Source organism: Carassius gibelio, chromosome A11 (assembly GCF_023724105.1).
Source record: "Carassius gibelio isolate Cgi1373 ecotype wild population from Czech Republic chromosome A11, carGib1.2-hapl.c, whole genome shotgun sequence".
NCBI classification, from domain to species: Eukaryota; Metazoa; Chordata; class Actinopteri; order Cypriniformes; family Cyprinidae; genus Carassius; species Carassius gibelio.
In genome coordinates, this window is record NC_068381.1 from 19,647,534 (window position 1) to 19,662,878 (window position 15,345).

Below are 15,345 nucleotides of genomic sequence, written 5' to 3' on the forward strand. Positions count from 1 at the left end.
TAACTAATTAATAAATACAGTAACAAATGTATCGTTCATTGTTTGTTCATGTTAATTAATACATAAACCGACCTTAACTAATGGAACCTTATTCTTAAGTGTTACTATTTTATGTTTTGTTTCCTTCTTTGGAAATGTTTTCACGAGACTCATCACCTTAATTCAATGTAGTCCGCCTACAGAGCACCATTAGTCTTTGTAAAGAGCATTGCAAAATGTGTGTAGGCATTTCTAAACCTATATTTCCACAGAACAACAAAAGATACAGTCAAATATTGCTAAGACGCAAATTATATTACAAAATTGCTAGGAAGTGTGACGCTCTCAGTGTGGAGTAATAGTGGCCTTGAAAGTGTTGTGAAATACAAGCATTCATGAAGGTCTTTGGTAGATTGATTTATGGGCTCAAACCGGTCAATCCACCCATGAAACAGTCTTAAGCTAGACATGTTACACTTCCCAAACTGTCAGTAATTAAAGAGAAGGCAGTTTATAATGAGGGGGCAGACTGCTCTTTTGTGGCATCGCTGGCTGTGGGCACATCTTCATGCACATCTTCATCATCTGATTGAACGATAGGAGTGCTCGATCCGTCCTCGTTGGAGGCTTGACTGTCACAGGTGGAGTTGGAGGAAGTGGACAACAATCGGGATTTGATCTCACAAGGGTCAGCAGTTCTCAAGGACACGTGAGATCTCAGCAGTCCATTCTCTTCTATGTCAGTGTGGCCAAGAGCTGGAAAAGAAGTGACTATTTAATTTAATTGGACACAATTGTTCACTGAGCCATTTTATCTACAAGACATTTGTTCAGTGTAGATGACTTGATGACTAGTGATGCTTTTAGATCTGAACCAGATGGCTTCAACATATAATGAGTGACTGTTTCTTATGACACTTCCCTGGAAAATGTTAAAACTATAAAAGGTTTTTTTTTTTTACTAGAAAAACAGTCTTTTTTTTTTCTTTAACAACAGTGGCTCTTAAAATGGCTCTAAGCCATTCTTTATGCAAGACCACATAGAAAATGTTCATAGTAACTGACAGATGTCCTTGAAATAGGTCTCCTGAAAAAGTCACACCTGTCTTTGTGAAAGACTTAAGCCTTTTCCACACTAACTAAATTGCTGCCTTGATTTTTTTTCTCCAAACAGGCACAAAACCCAACTCAGAGCCGATTCTAAAGTAACCAGGATTTAAACTCCCAGACATGACTAAAAATCATCTGTACTGGGATGAAATAGTTGTTATTTATGATTCTTGCATAAAATATCATCAAATACGCAGTGAAGTTTAAATGGCCAACATCAGAAATAAACACAATTCTGAACAGAAATCACTGCTTAGCCTTAAATATATTTATTATTAAATCTGATTATGAATCAATTAATTAAACACTTTCAGGTTTATTAAAATCATTGTTTGTGTATAAAATAAAAAAAATAAAAAACAGTAAAAATAAAAACAAAATTGCATTTGTACTTTTTTTTCAGTAATTTTAAAAACAATGAATAGGAATTTTAAAACAAGGTGTATAAGTGTCCGATGTATGACCCTAGTAATGCTTCGTTGTTTTAATATTGGAGGCTCATGAGATGACTGAGTTTATATGGGTTACCCATCATTAGGTTCTTCACCTGCATTTGGCAGGTTGGTGAATGTTAATTTAAAGGGTTAGTTCAACCAAATATCAAAATAACGTGTGTTTTACTCACTCTTGAGGCATCCTAGGTTTATATGACTTTCTTCTTTCAGACTAATATTTTCAAATGTAATAAACACTTTTCTCTCACTTTTTTTTTTTTGGCCACCTGTAGGGGAAATCTAAATAGATTAATTCAGTGAATAGCTGAAACTTAATAAAACAATGGCGACATTTGAGGTCACGTTCAAGGACTTATGATTGCTGTAGCATGCCTGTAGTAAAGAATTGTCCAAAATTAAAAATGGTGTCGGGACATATGAGCCCTTGGAGAATTTTGATATAATGAGCATGTGCATTAGATTGTTAGCGATGCTTTACGTTAAGTTTGTTGAGCGGGTTTTTTTTTTTTTAAAGACTCCTGCGGGAGCGAGAATGGCTACGGCAGTAGGGAAGGACGGAAAGGGATCCTGCGGGAGCAACTACTGCTGTGGCAGTAGGGAAAATGCAGTAAAGAGATACGGAGAAATATAGATAGAGGCTCCTGTGGGAGCAGGCACCCCTGCGGCAGTAGAGACACGTAGATAGAGGCTCCTGCGGGAGCAGACGCTGCTGCGGCAGTGGGGAGAAACAGAAAAGGCTCTTGCTGGAGCAGACTAGGGCCGAAACAATTCCTCGAGTTACTCAAGTGACTCGATTACAAAAAATGATCGAGGCAATTTCCTATGCCTCGAAGCCTCTTTTAATTTATTTTAAAACTCAGGCCAGGTTATTTTTCCAGTGATTTTTTTTTTATGTGATACAACGTGTTTACATCACCCACAAAGCGGAAGGAGACACAAGCGATGCGTCTGAAATCGCATACTGCAAGGAGTCAGCAGTGTTTTGATTTGAGGGTGTGGGCAAACGTAAAGAGAACGCCGTGGCATGTGTCCATTGCGAGATACAGCTGGGATACCACAACTAGGGCCCTATGATTTCCGCGATGCAAAAAACGAAGAGAGAATCCAGTCATAAAAATGGAATTCACAGTTAAACACGGAATTGCACAGAATTTGCCAAATTTTTAATGAATTAATAAAAAATAGGTCATTGCACTTACATCAAATCATGATATGGACTATTATCTGTAAATATTAAGACGGAACAGTCTATTAAAATATAAATCCTGCATGTTCTGTGTGTCTCTGTTAATGAATGGAGCAGAAGCACTTCTTCCTTTATCAAACACACTGAAGGTGTAAAGGTACGTCAACCCATTAAAATAAAAGTCTGGTTAAAGACTATTGTTCAGCAGAATGTACATAGCCTACTATTTAAAAAAAAAAACTTTTTTAGTTTTTTAGGTTCAATCACACAAAATTTCTTCCATGTTTTATTTTAAATAGTAAATCCCCTGTGTTACCAAAAAGTTAAGTTAATTTTCAATAATTAAAAGATAAATTCAATTAATGTTTTATGTGTTTAATAAATGTGCATCTCAGAAAATGCTTTATTTAAAACCACAACTGAATGGCACTCAAATGCACTTAATTCGTCTGTCAACTTTATTGTCATTGTTCACAGTACAAGTACAGACAGAGAAACAATGGGTACTAATTAAATGTTTATTTTTGATGCATGCATTGCATTCTATGCATTTAAAAAATAATAATAAAAAAGGAAACTTAGTTGTTCATTTTAAGAGACCCAGGAGTCTTATTTTCTCTTGCATCATTAATATTGCACTTTTTTAATAATTCACATTTTATCCGATTACTCGATTAATCGATAGAATTTTTGGTAGAATACTCGATTACTAAAATATTCGATAGCTACAGCCCTAGAGCAGATGCTGCTGTGGCAGTGGGGAGATACGGAAAAGGCTCCAGCCGGGGGTTGGCACTGCCGGGGTGGCTGGAGTGAGGATTGGCTGTTATAGATGGATGAAGGGATTTTAAAGAGGGTTGGCTATGGTAGATCATTGTTTTGAATGAACGGAGATGGGTTGGCATTAGAGGGGTTGAGGGTTCGGTGAACTTCTTTGATAAGGAATTGGTCTGACTGCTAATAGGTCTTAAGGATGGTTAGGGTGTGACGGAACATAGAAGTAAATGGGAGCATGAAAGGAGGAGGAGAGATAGCTGCGTGAGCCACCTGCTGAGCTTTCTTCGGCTGCTGTAGTTGTTGGCTGCAGGAAAAGTAGAAGTGTTAGTAACAATTGATGGGGCAAGCTAAGAATAAAAAATGCCTGGGTAGCCTACTGTGTTGCCAGCTTAGCAATTGGTTGCCTGGTTTGACAATTTCTCAAGCCATGTCCGCATTATTACGTTCCTGCTGGAAAAGCATGAACGTTTTTTTTCTTGAACCTTAACAAGTAGATAATTAATAGTAGTTCTTCAAGAGGTTTCACAGAATATATTAGTTACTGATTAGTTAACTGTTACTTAACACAATCATAAAATTATATTACATACTGATTAGTTAACACATATTTCTTAGTAGTTAACAGTAGTGAGTTAAGTGTTAATGAATAATCACCTGTTAGTTCTTCAATAATTCCTTATTAGTTATGTAGTAAGTAAGAAACAGTATTCTAAAGTGTTACCCTTGCTAGTAGAAATTTCAGCTTGACTGCAGTGTCCAGCTGTATCAGGCAAATCACTCTCTGACCACAACTTACTGGTGGTAACTTTATACATTGCACAGTACTTTGCTTTGAGTGAAAAAGGAAAAAAATAAAAAATACCACTTTACATATTACAGGAAACTCAAATAATGTTCATGGTATCGGTAAAGCAACCTGAAGTTGTAATTTTTTGTTGTCATAAACTGTTGGCAATGCAATGAAGTTCAGAGGTGTTATTACTTTATACAATTACCATATGGGACAGTGGATCACATATTACCTGCCACCTGATCCTGTTAGATACAGCAGTCAAGAAGGAACACCAACTAGCAAACCCCAGGCTGCTGACTTCAAAACTCTGCTCACCTCATTTGATCTCAAGCTAGTGTCTACTACAGCGACTCACAAATCAGGCAACAAACTGGACCTCATCTACACGCGCTGTTGCTCTGTGGACAACTCTTCAGTTGCTCCACTGCACACCTCAGACCACTTCCTCATTACTGCTAACTAGAGCCCGACCGATATATCAGCCGGCCGATATTATCGCCCGATATGAGCTAATTGCATTTAAATCGGCATCGCCGTTTATAACGGCCGATGAAACATGAGAAACAGAGTCTCATGCTTCACTCATGTTATGAGTGTTGCATAGTTTGCCCAGCAGAGGGAGCTCTGCAGCTCCAGAGTTGACAAGTGCGCCAGAAATTCACTACAGAAGAAAGCGATCACCCAAGCCACGGAGATGTACTGTTTTGACGGTGAGTCTGTCTTTCGTCATATGAAATGATTGTAGATTTAGTTCATACACTGTATATAAAAACGGTGTGGTAGTTCTAGCTAACGGTCCTATCATTATGACTTCTAAATATTCTGTAACATCACTTACAGCCGCTAATGCATTGCTATATTAGATAAGCCACAAAGCTAATACCATGTTTATCAGTGGAAGAGCGCGAACGTTAATAAGAGGTCAAACTATAACGTAAGCGTTTAACTTATTCTTATTCTATTGCGGTGTGTTTCCCACATAATGACAGAGTAATGGGCCTTTCACACAGGACGCGGTATGCACGGCGCTTGCCGATGGGTTCAGCATTGCCCTTCAGATACAACGCGATTTGCGCTGCGCTATGGCGTAGGTGGAGTTTTAAAAACTTTTAGCGGGAGCTCTTTCAAAGTCTGTTGTTCCTCCTTTCGGTCAGCAGCAAACATGTATCTGAACAAGCGCTTTTTTCTTTTCTTTTTTTTTTCTTTTTTACAGATTGTTTAAAAGCAGCTTTACAGATATAACAGGAAAATGTTGAAATAATATTGTTAAGTATAAGTAGGTAATACCTATTGCTTGACAAATTAAAATATTTATATATATTTCTCATTTTTGCCTATGTAGGAGATCCCTGTTTATTATTATTATAATTCTAATGATGACATGAGTAATGATACATGGAGATGTTATTAATACACATGCTTATTCTTTCTATGTCTCTCTTTCTGCCCTACAGATGGCTGAAAAAGGTGAATGCTGTAGCAGCAAAGTGTGGGACTACTTCTGCAAATACTTTAACTTTAGTATTATAATTTATTTACAGTACACACACAGACTGTTAAAACCAGCTTCAACTGGAAGAAAGTAAAAGTGTTAAATGTTTAAAACCAGACTTTTTTGATCATTAAAAAATATATACTTTTGATGTGCAATTGTTTAGTCATTGAGACTGTAATCTAAGGCTTTTTTTTAACATAATCCCTTCTGGAAAATGATTTATACAGCCCACATACATAGAACAGGCAGATATTTTGCTACTGAATGTTGTGTAAGTGCTGTTTATAGGAAATGGGTCTAATATCCAGATTATTTTTAAAACCAAAATATCGGCTTATAAATCGGCTCTTTTCGAGTTAATATCGGCATCGGCCCCCAAAAATCCATATCGGTCGGGCTCTACTGATAACCTAGCACTTACTCCTGAAGTGCCTCACACACCAACGCAGGTCACCTTTCGACGAAACCTACGCTCCCTCTCTCCATCTCGCCTATGTTCTGTGGTTTCATCCTCGCTTCCTGCACTCCCTCAGTTTTCTGCTCTGGACACTAACAGCGCTACGGACACTCTTTGCTCCAGTTTAAAATCTTGTTTGGACAACTTTTGCCCACTGTTGTCTAGACCAGCACGCACCGCCCCATCTGCCCCCTGGCTCTTTGAGGTTCTCCGTTAACACCGCTTTAAACTCAGGGCTGCATAGAGGAAATGGCAGAAATCAAGAAACTCTACCGACCTCAGTTTGTATCAGTCTCTCCTCTCTTCCTTCTCTGCAAATGTCTTCACGGCTAAAACATCCTACTACCACAACAAAATTTACAGCTGTTGTGACGCTCGGACACTCTTCAAGATTTTCTCTTCTCTTCTTAATCCGCCACCACCAGCTCCTCCATCAACTCTTACAGCAGACGACTTTGCAGTTTTCTTCACATAAGACAAGATCCATCAGTGACCAGTTCTCCACACAACAGACTGAGGACAACTTCACAATGACAGATGCACACTCTTTCTCCTTCTTCTCCCAACTCTCAGAGATGGACGTCTCCAAACTTCTCCTGTCCAATCATCCTACTACTTGTCCACTTGATCCAATCCCCACTCATCTCCTTCAAGCGATCTCTTCTTCAGTCATACCTTCGCTGACTCACATTATCAACTCCTCTCTTCACTCTGGAACATTTCCGTAAGCATTCAAGCAGGCTTGGGTAAGTCCACTGCTCAAGAAACCATCTCTAAATCCAGTGCTTCTTGAAAACTACAGACCGGTATCCCTTCTTCCATTCATTGCAAAGACACTTGAGCGAGCTGTGTTCAACCAGCTTTCTATGTTCCTTGTACAGAACAACCTCCTGGACAGCTACCAATCAGGCTTCAAAAGTGGCCACTCAACTGAGACTGCTCTACTCTCGGTTACTGAAGCCCTGCGACTAACAAAAGCAGCTTCAAAATCCTCGGTACTCATCTTACTGGACCTTTCTGCTGCTTTTGACACTGTTAATCACCAGATTCTCCTGTCCACCCTCAGAAAGATGGGCATCTCTGGAACAGCACTCCTATGGGTTAAGTCCTACCTCTCTGACAGATCCTTCAGTGTGTCTTGGAGGGGTGATGTTTCAAAGTCGCACCACCTTTCTACTGGGGTTCCTCAAGGCTCAGTACTTGGTCCACTTCTCTTCTCCATCTACATGACATCATTAGGATCTGTCATTCAGAAGCATGGCTTTTCTTATCACTGCTACGCTGATGACACCCAACTCTACTTCTCATTCCAACCAGATGACCCGACGGTAACTGCTCGCATTTCAGCCTGTCTGAGTGACATCGCTAGCTGGATGAATGACCATGACCTTCAGCTTAACCTTACGAAGACAGAACTCCTGGTGATTCCAGCTAACCCATTGCTTCATCACAACTTCTCTATACAGCTGGGCTCATCAACCATTACTCCTTCGAGGACAGCCAGAAACCTAGGAGTTGTGATGGATCATCAGTTAAGCTCCACAGACCACATTGCTACAACTACCCAGTCCTGCAGGTTTGTCTGTTACAACATTAGGAAGATTAGACCCTTCCTGTCAGAGCAAGCAACCCAACTTCTTGCCCAAGCTCTTGTTCTCTCCAGACTGGACTATTGTAATGCTCTCCTGGCGGGCCTTCCTGCATGTACTGTCAAGCCTCTGCAATTGATCCAGAATGCAGCAGCGAGGGTTGTCTTCAATGAGCCAAAAAAAGCTCACATTACTCCTCTCCTCATCAGGTTACACTGGCTACCAGTAGCTGCTCGCGTCAAATTCAAGGTACTGAAGCTTGCCTACAAGACGACCACTGGCACGGCGCCAACTTACCTAAACTCATTGGTTAAATCTTATGTGCCCTCCAGAAGTTTGCGCTCTGCATGTGAACGACGCCTTGTGGTACCATCCCAAAGAAGTTCAAAATCACTCTCACGGACCTTTTCCTGGACTGTGCCCAGCTGGTGGAATGACCTCCCAATCTCAATTTGTACAGCTGAGTCTTTACTCATTTTCAAGAAACATCTAAAGACTCATCTTTTTCGCCTGCACTTAACCAACTAACACTAGCACCTTTCCTTTTCTTGTCTTTTCATTTATAAAAAAAAAAAAAAAAAAACCTGGCTATGCGTTCTGTACTAGCCTAACTGAGACTTGTCATGGCACTTGTATACTGTTGTTGTTCTCTTGTTGACCTGACTGCTTCTATTGGTCTCATTTGTAAGTCGCTTACAAATGTACCACAAGGCGTCGTTCACATGCAGAGTGCAAACTTCTGGAGGGCACATAAGATTTAACCAATGAGTTTAGGTAAGTTGGCGCCGTGCCAGTGGTCGTCTTGTAGGCAAGCTTCAGTACCTTGAATTTGACGCGAGCAGCTACTGGTAGCCAGTGTAACCTGATGAGGAGAGGAGTAATGTGAGCTTTTTTTGGCTCATTGAAGACAACCCTCGCTGCTGCATTCTGGATCAATTGCAGAGGCTTGACAGTACATGCAGGAAGGCCCGCCAGGAGAGCATTACAATAGTCCAGTCTGGAGAGAACAAGAGCTTGGGCAAGAAGTTGGGTTGCTTGCTCTGACAGGAAGGGTCTAATCTTCCTAATGTTGTAACAGACAAACCTGCAGGACTGGGTAGTTGTAGCAATGTGGTCTGTGGAGCTTAACTGATGATCCATCACAACTCCTAGGTTTCTGGCTGTCCTCGAAGGAGTAATGGTTGATGAGCCCAGCTGTATAGAGAAGTTGTGATGAAGCAATGGGTTAGCTGGAATCACCAGGAGTTCTGTCTTCGTAAGGTTAAGCTGAAGGTCATGGTCATTCATCCAGCTAGCGATGTCACTCAGACAGGCTGAAATGCGAGCAGTTACCGTCGGGTCATCTGGTTGGAATGAGAAGTAGAGTTGGGTGTCATCAGCGTAGCAGTGATAAGAAAAGCCATGCTTCTGAATGACAGATCCTAATGATGTCATGTAGATGGAGAAGAGAAGTGGACCAAGTACTGAGCCTTGAGGAACCCCAGTAGAAAGGTGGTGCGACTTTGAAACATCACCCCTCCAAGACACACTGAAGGATCTGTCAGAGAGGTAGGACTTAACCCATAGGAGTGCTGTTCCAGAGATGCCCATTTCTGAGGGTGGACAGGAGAATCTGGTGATTAACAGTGTCAAAAGCAGCAGAAAGGTCCAGTAAGATGAGTACCGAGGATTTTGAAGCTGCTTTTGTTAGTCGCAGGGCTTCAGTAACCGAGAGTAGAGCAGTCTCAGTTGAGTGGCCACTTTTGAAGCCTGATTGGTAGCTGTCCAGGAGGTTGTTCTGTACAAGGAACATAGAAAGCTGGTTGAACACAGCTCGCTCAAGTGTCTTTGCAATGAATGGAAGAAGGGATACCGGTCTGTAGTTTTCAAGAAGCACTGGATTTAGAGATGGTTTCTTGAGCAGTGGACTTACCCAAGCCTGCTTGAATGCTTACGGAAATGTTCCAGAGTGAAGAGAGGAGTTGATAATGTCGCTTGGATAAAAGCGTCTGCTAAATGATTAAATGTTAATGTATAAAAAATTTTGATGCAAGTGATGTAATTTGTTGATGGCTATTTAGACTGGTTTGGAGTATGTACCTGGAAGATGGGGCGTCAGCGATCCTTCCTCTCCGCTGGCACTGAAGAAGACATCCAAGGCCTCCTGATCAGAGATGTCCACCAGCTCCATCTGTTCTAGCATATCAACGTTCACCTCCATTGATGAAATACTTCCTAAGGGAGCTGTAATAGGAGGGTCAAAGACAGCATCTTAGATAAAAAGACAATTATTGGAAATGAATATTGTGTATTTGGCTACTTATAATATTGTTTATGCTTATTTCATCTATCTTAACACATGTCTTAGAACAAAAATCATAGTTGTTGAACAAATGGGTTTTGCTATAATAATGTGTGATATGGATCTATTAAAATTGATGATTTGTGATGATAACATTTCTGAACTAATACAAGAAGTTAGCTTGCAGTCAATGTTTCATTTAATAAAATAAAATGTCACGCTTGCAGAGATACCCCCCCCCCCCCCACACACACACACTAAAAAAATTGGCATGTGTAGCAATGACAGCTTATATTATTATTATTTATTAGTAGTAGTATTGTTAGCACACTAGAAGTATTTTCCCCTAAGAATAGTTAATAATAACATTATATTATTATATTATAAATATTATATATAACAATTGAAAAAATTATGTTTGTGTTCAAACTCACGTCTCTTATAATCTATCTGCAGGTGTGCAGAGGAAAGGTAGACATCCACGTCATGTTGAAAGACCTCCTCAAAGAATCGTTGTCTTTCTCTCATCCTCATTTGCTGGGTCGAATCTGGGTCCGGGACACTCTGCACATGCTCCGTCTCCGCTACCAGCAACAACAGAGACACCAGGTCAACACACAATGACCGAATATTCGCTTTTATACAACAGTTAGTTAATTCCAGTCGAATAACGGACAAGTTGCAATCTACAACCCTTTCAAATAAATTAAATAATAATAATAATTCCACCAGCAGGGGGCACAATTTACAATTGAAATCTTTATACTATCATTAGTATTAGTTAGCATACGCCGCCATATAAACATGCTTGTTTGTGTGTGTTTCTGATTGAACTATACAGTAGTTGTATGGGGACAAAATCACAAACATGCTTTCAACATGTTACAAAGGAAAATGGTTTAAAAAGAAAAAAGTCACTCTGAAACAGTTTTATTTGTAATATCACAGTATTATTTGCAGTAGCTTGTCATAGAGTGTCATGTAAACACATATAATGACACCTTGGAACCATGGTTCTGTCACATTGCTTAAATGAATGGGCAGAAGTCAATAAGATGTCCTTTTTTGATTATAAACATATATTTGAAAACATGTTTTACAAAAAAAATAAAATTAGGCAGACATAGCCTATGTATGACAGTAATTTATGGAAGCAATATCGGCTGGCCAAAAAAACTGACCTTTGGCCTGGAAGCAGAGATGTTAGTCATTGGTCTATATACAGAGACATCTCAATGTGGTAGCTCATGCATAAGGATCTCAAAATAGACAATATGAATCATCTACCACCCTGACCCCAGGAACTTACCTAATAAAAACATGAACAACCAGTTCTGAGTAAAGCAATGCTGTCTGACTTCATTTCAGCTTTCATCAGATGCAGTACAGTATATAGAGGATGTATATTAGTAGACTGCATTCATTGTCTATTTTTTAATTACACAAAAACTCTTTACAGCACACACAAGCAACAATCAAGCTAATTTTGGTTGCCAGTATGACATGTCCAGCCTAAGTTTGTATTTCACTGTCCTTGAAAAGTGACACAGGAGCACACATCAGCTCAGCTGAAATAACAGCCCTAAAGCTTGCACCACGGCTGTAACCTGTTAGAGAATGGCATTATTTTCCTTTCACAAGTCATTAATACATCCAGACTTACAGAGACAGCGTCCCACAAGTCAACCATAATTAGAAGGAACAGGCTGAGCCTGAAATTATTGGATCTGCCTTTTAAACCTGGTCTAAAATAGGAATAATGTAAAGATTGTCTGGTGTGTACTGTGTGTACTGGGAGAGCAGCTGCTATCAGACGTGTTGTAGAACAGGGCCATCGTCTGAGTGGGATAAAGGGAAACGTTGTCCCAGGCCATGTGACGAAGGGGGCCAACTAATTTTTCTGATATACAGCTTATTAGTTTGGAAATATACACTGATTAGGCATATCATCATGACCACCTTCCTAATATTGTGTTGGTCCCCCTTTTGCTGTCAAAAAAGCCCAGACCCATCGAAGCCCAGACTCCACTAGACCCCTGAAAGTGTGCTGTGGTATCTGACACCAAGATGTTAGCAGCAGATCCTTTAAGTCCTGTAAGTTGTGAGGTGGGGCCTCCAAGGATCTGAATTGTTGTTCAGCACATTTTTGCTTTGTGGCGGGGCACATTATCCTGCTGAAAGAGGGCACAGTCACCAGGGAATATAGTGTCCATGAAAGGCCGTACATGGTCTTTAACAATGCTTAGGTAGGTGGTACGTGTCAAAGTAACATCCACATGGATGGTAGGACGGTCAGGACCCAAGGTTTCCCAGCAGAACGTTGCCCAAAGCATCACACTGCCTCCGGCGGCTTGCTTTCTTCCCATAGTGCATCCTGCTGCCATGTGCTCCCCAGATAGGACACACACACCCGGCCATCTACTGGATGTAAAAGAAAATGTGATTCATCAGGCCAGGCCACTTTTTTCCATTGATCCATGGTTCTGTTCTGATGTTCACGTGCACTCTGTTGGGAATTTTGGCAGTAGACAGGGGTCAGCATGGGCGCCCTGTCTGGTCTGCAGCTATGCAGCCCCATACTCAACAAACTGCGATGCACTGTGTATTCTGACATGTTTCCATTAGAACCAGCATTAACTTCCTGAGCAAAACAGTAGAATATCAAATCCTTACACCTGCCCATTCTTCCTGCTTCTAAACACATCAACTTTGAGGATAATATGTTCACTTGCTGCCTAATACATTCCACCACTAACAGGTGCCGTGATGAAGAGATCATGAGTGTTATTCACTTCACCTGTCAGTGATTGTTGTATATTGTTTTTTTTGTTTTTTTTTAGCATCATATATGATTCACTGCATCAGGTTTTTATGAACCATATATGATGATATAGGAGAATATGGAGGTCATATTCAAGGAAGAAAGACACACCAGTTTTATTTAGAGACCCAAACAGAGCACAAGCATGCAGTATGATGCAGTTGCTGATATTTACCAAACGTTCTAATAGCTTAGACAAATTAACAGTATAGCAGACTTCTAAAACACTATTCTTCTATTCATGTATAGATTATAGTTTTTCTTCATATTTTGATCAACAAATTAGTGGCCTCAGAACTGTGTGTATCAAATATGATACAGACGGCTTTATAAGGACAACTTCAAAACAGACCAGGCAGCACAGTATGGAGCCAAAAGAGTCTCAATAAAGATAAATGCACACACTACATTCACATATGCACACATAGGATTCATACATGCACAAACAGAATTCATAAATACAAACACAGGATACACAAATGCGCACAAAATTCACAAATGCGCACAAAAAATTTAAAAAGCACAGAAGATTCACAAATGCATACAAAATTCAGAAATGCACATAAAATTCAGAAATACACACACAATTCAGAAATGCAAACAACATTTACAAATGCACTCAAGATTCACAAATGCACAGGACAAGATTCAGAAATGTATTTCTGATGCACACACACATATATCTTGATTTACAAACTGCTTGCGGTCTGTGAACTTCACTGCATTTGTGTGTGAATTTTGAGGCTCCCCTGACTCCTGCTCAATACACAAATGCTTTTTTTAAACAGGGAATGATCAGCAACCAATCAGATATTTCCCTTCTTTTAGCCAATCACAAGAACGCACTCCACGTGGGGGATTGTTTACTTATAAGCCAATCAGCGAACGACTCCCTTTCCTCAGCGAACGACTCACTTACCTCAACCAGCTGGCGACTCACTTTGCGCAGGCAGACCACCAACTTTGCGCAGCAGGAGACTCACTTTGACTCACTTTTGACTCACCGGATAGTCACTTTCCTCTCGCAGCGAATGACTCACTTTCCTCATCGAACGATTCACTTTCCTCAGGAGTCACGCAGCGAACGACTCACTTTCCTCAGCGAACGATTCACTTTCCTCACGCAGCGAAGTTGAGCGAATGATTCACTTTCCTCACGCAGCGATCAACTCACTTTCCTTACTTTGAGCAGTCGGAGACTCACTTCCCTCTGGCAGCAGACCACTAACTCTCTCTTGATGTAGGGACCAAATATTATAATTAAAGTGACTTCTATATTGCAAACAAAATAATATTTAGATATACTTAAATATTCAAAAAGGTGTAAAATGTTTTTTACTTTCATTAAAATATTTCAATAAAATGAAATAATTGCCTATTGCAAATTTATGAAACCATGGTTAACTTTTTTTCTGCAGTCACTGGGCTATATGTATTGAGAAATTTTTAAATTTATATTTTGTAAAAAAAAAAATTATAAAAAATAAACCTGAATTATAATCTAAACATTCAAGCAGTTTGTAAATCAAGATATATGTGTGTGTGCATCAGATATACATTTGTGAATCTTGTCCTGTGCATTTGTGAATCTTGAGTGCATTTGTAAATGTTGTTTGCATTTCTGAATTGTGTGTATTTCTGAATTTTGTGTGCATTTCTGAATTTTGTATGCATTTGTGAATCTTCTGTTCTTTTTAAATTTTGTGTGTGCAATTGTAAATTTTGTGCGCATTTGTGTATCCTGTGTGTGTATTTATGAATCATATGATTTCATGTATGAATCCTGTGTGTGCATTATGTGAATGTAGTGTGTGCATTTATCTTTATTGAGACACTTTTAGCTCCATAGCACAGTGTTTACGAACCATATCTATTAGGTGTTGGAAGATATACATTCATAAAATATATATGAGTAACTTTCCAAAACAATCTGCAAACTCTTGTTTTTGTTATAGACAGTGTATATATCATCCTCCACCCATGTTTGGACATATCTTTCACTTCATTTCAAACCTGTGTGCATTGCTTTCTATTATGGAACACTTTCCGGCCCTCCGGGAACTGAGTTTGACACCCCTGATCTACAATATTATCTTAGGGTAGCAGAACATTTTACACCATGGAGGGTAAGACTGTGATGACTGCAGTTCCTTTTAATTTCTGTTTAAAGAATTCACGAGTCATCACATTTGACAGGCAAACTGCCACTTTAGGTAGTCGTGTAAGGTTTAGATGGGGTCATTCCCTCTCGCCTGGTGGATGGCAGTGTGGACGATGTGATGCATCCAGGGGCCACAGCGCTGTCACTCTGAATAACTAATGAGATCTGCACTAGCTGACCACCACAGCCAGAAAAAGGGCAAAGGGGAAGCTGGATGTCCCACTTATGTTTCCATCTGACA

At 39.9% G+C, this 15,345-nt stretch overlaps 1 protein-coding gene across 1 annotated transcript in view; it reads right to left on the reverse strand.

Annotated features, from left to right (window-relative positions):
- Positions 1–13: 13 nt before the first annotated feature.
- Positions 14–15,345, reverse strand: part of LOC128022609 (dysbindin) — a 30,547-nt gene continuing 15,215 nt past the window's right edge. The window contains exons 2-4 of the mRNA XM_052610328.1: positions 10,557–10,706; positions 9,921–10,064; positions 14–735 (exon numbers count right to left, since the gene is read on the reverse strand). Of these exons, the coding sequence (XP_052466288.1) occupies positions 491–735; positions 9,921–10,064; positions 10,557–10,706 (539 nt within the window). The 3' untranslated portion in view covers positions 14–490. The remainder of the gene's footprint in view (positions 736–9,920; positions 10,065–10,556; positions 10,707–15,345) is intronic.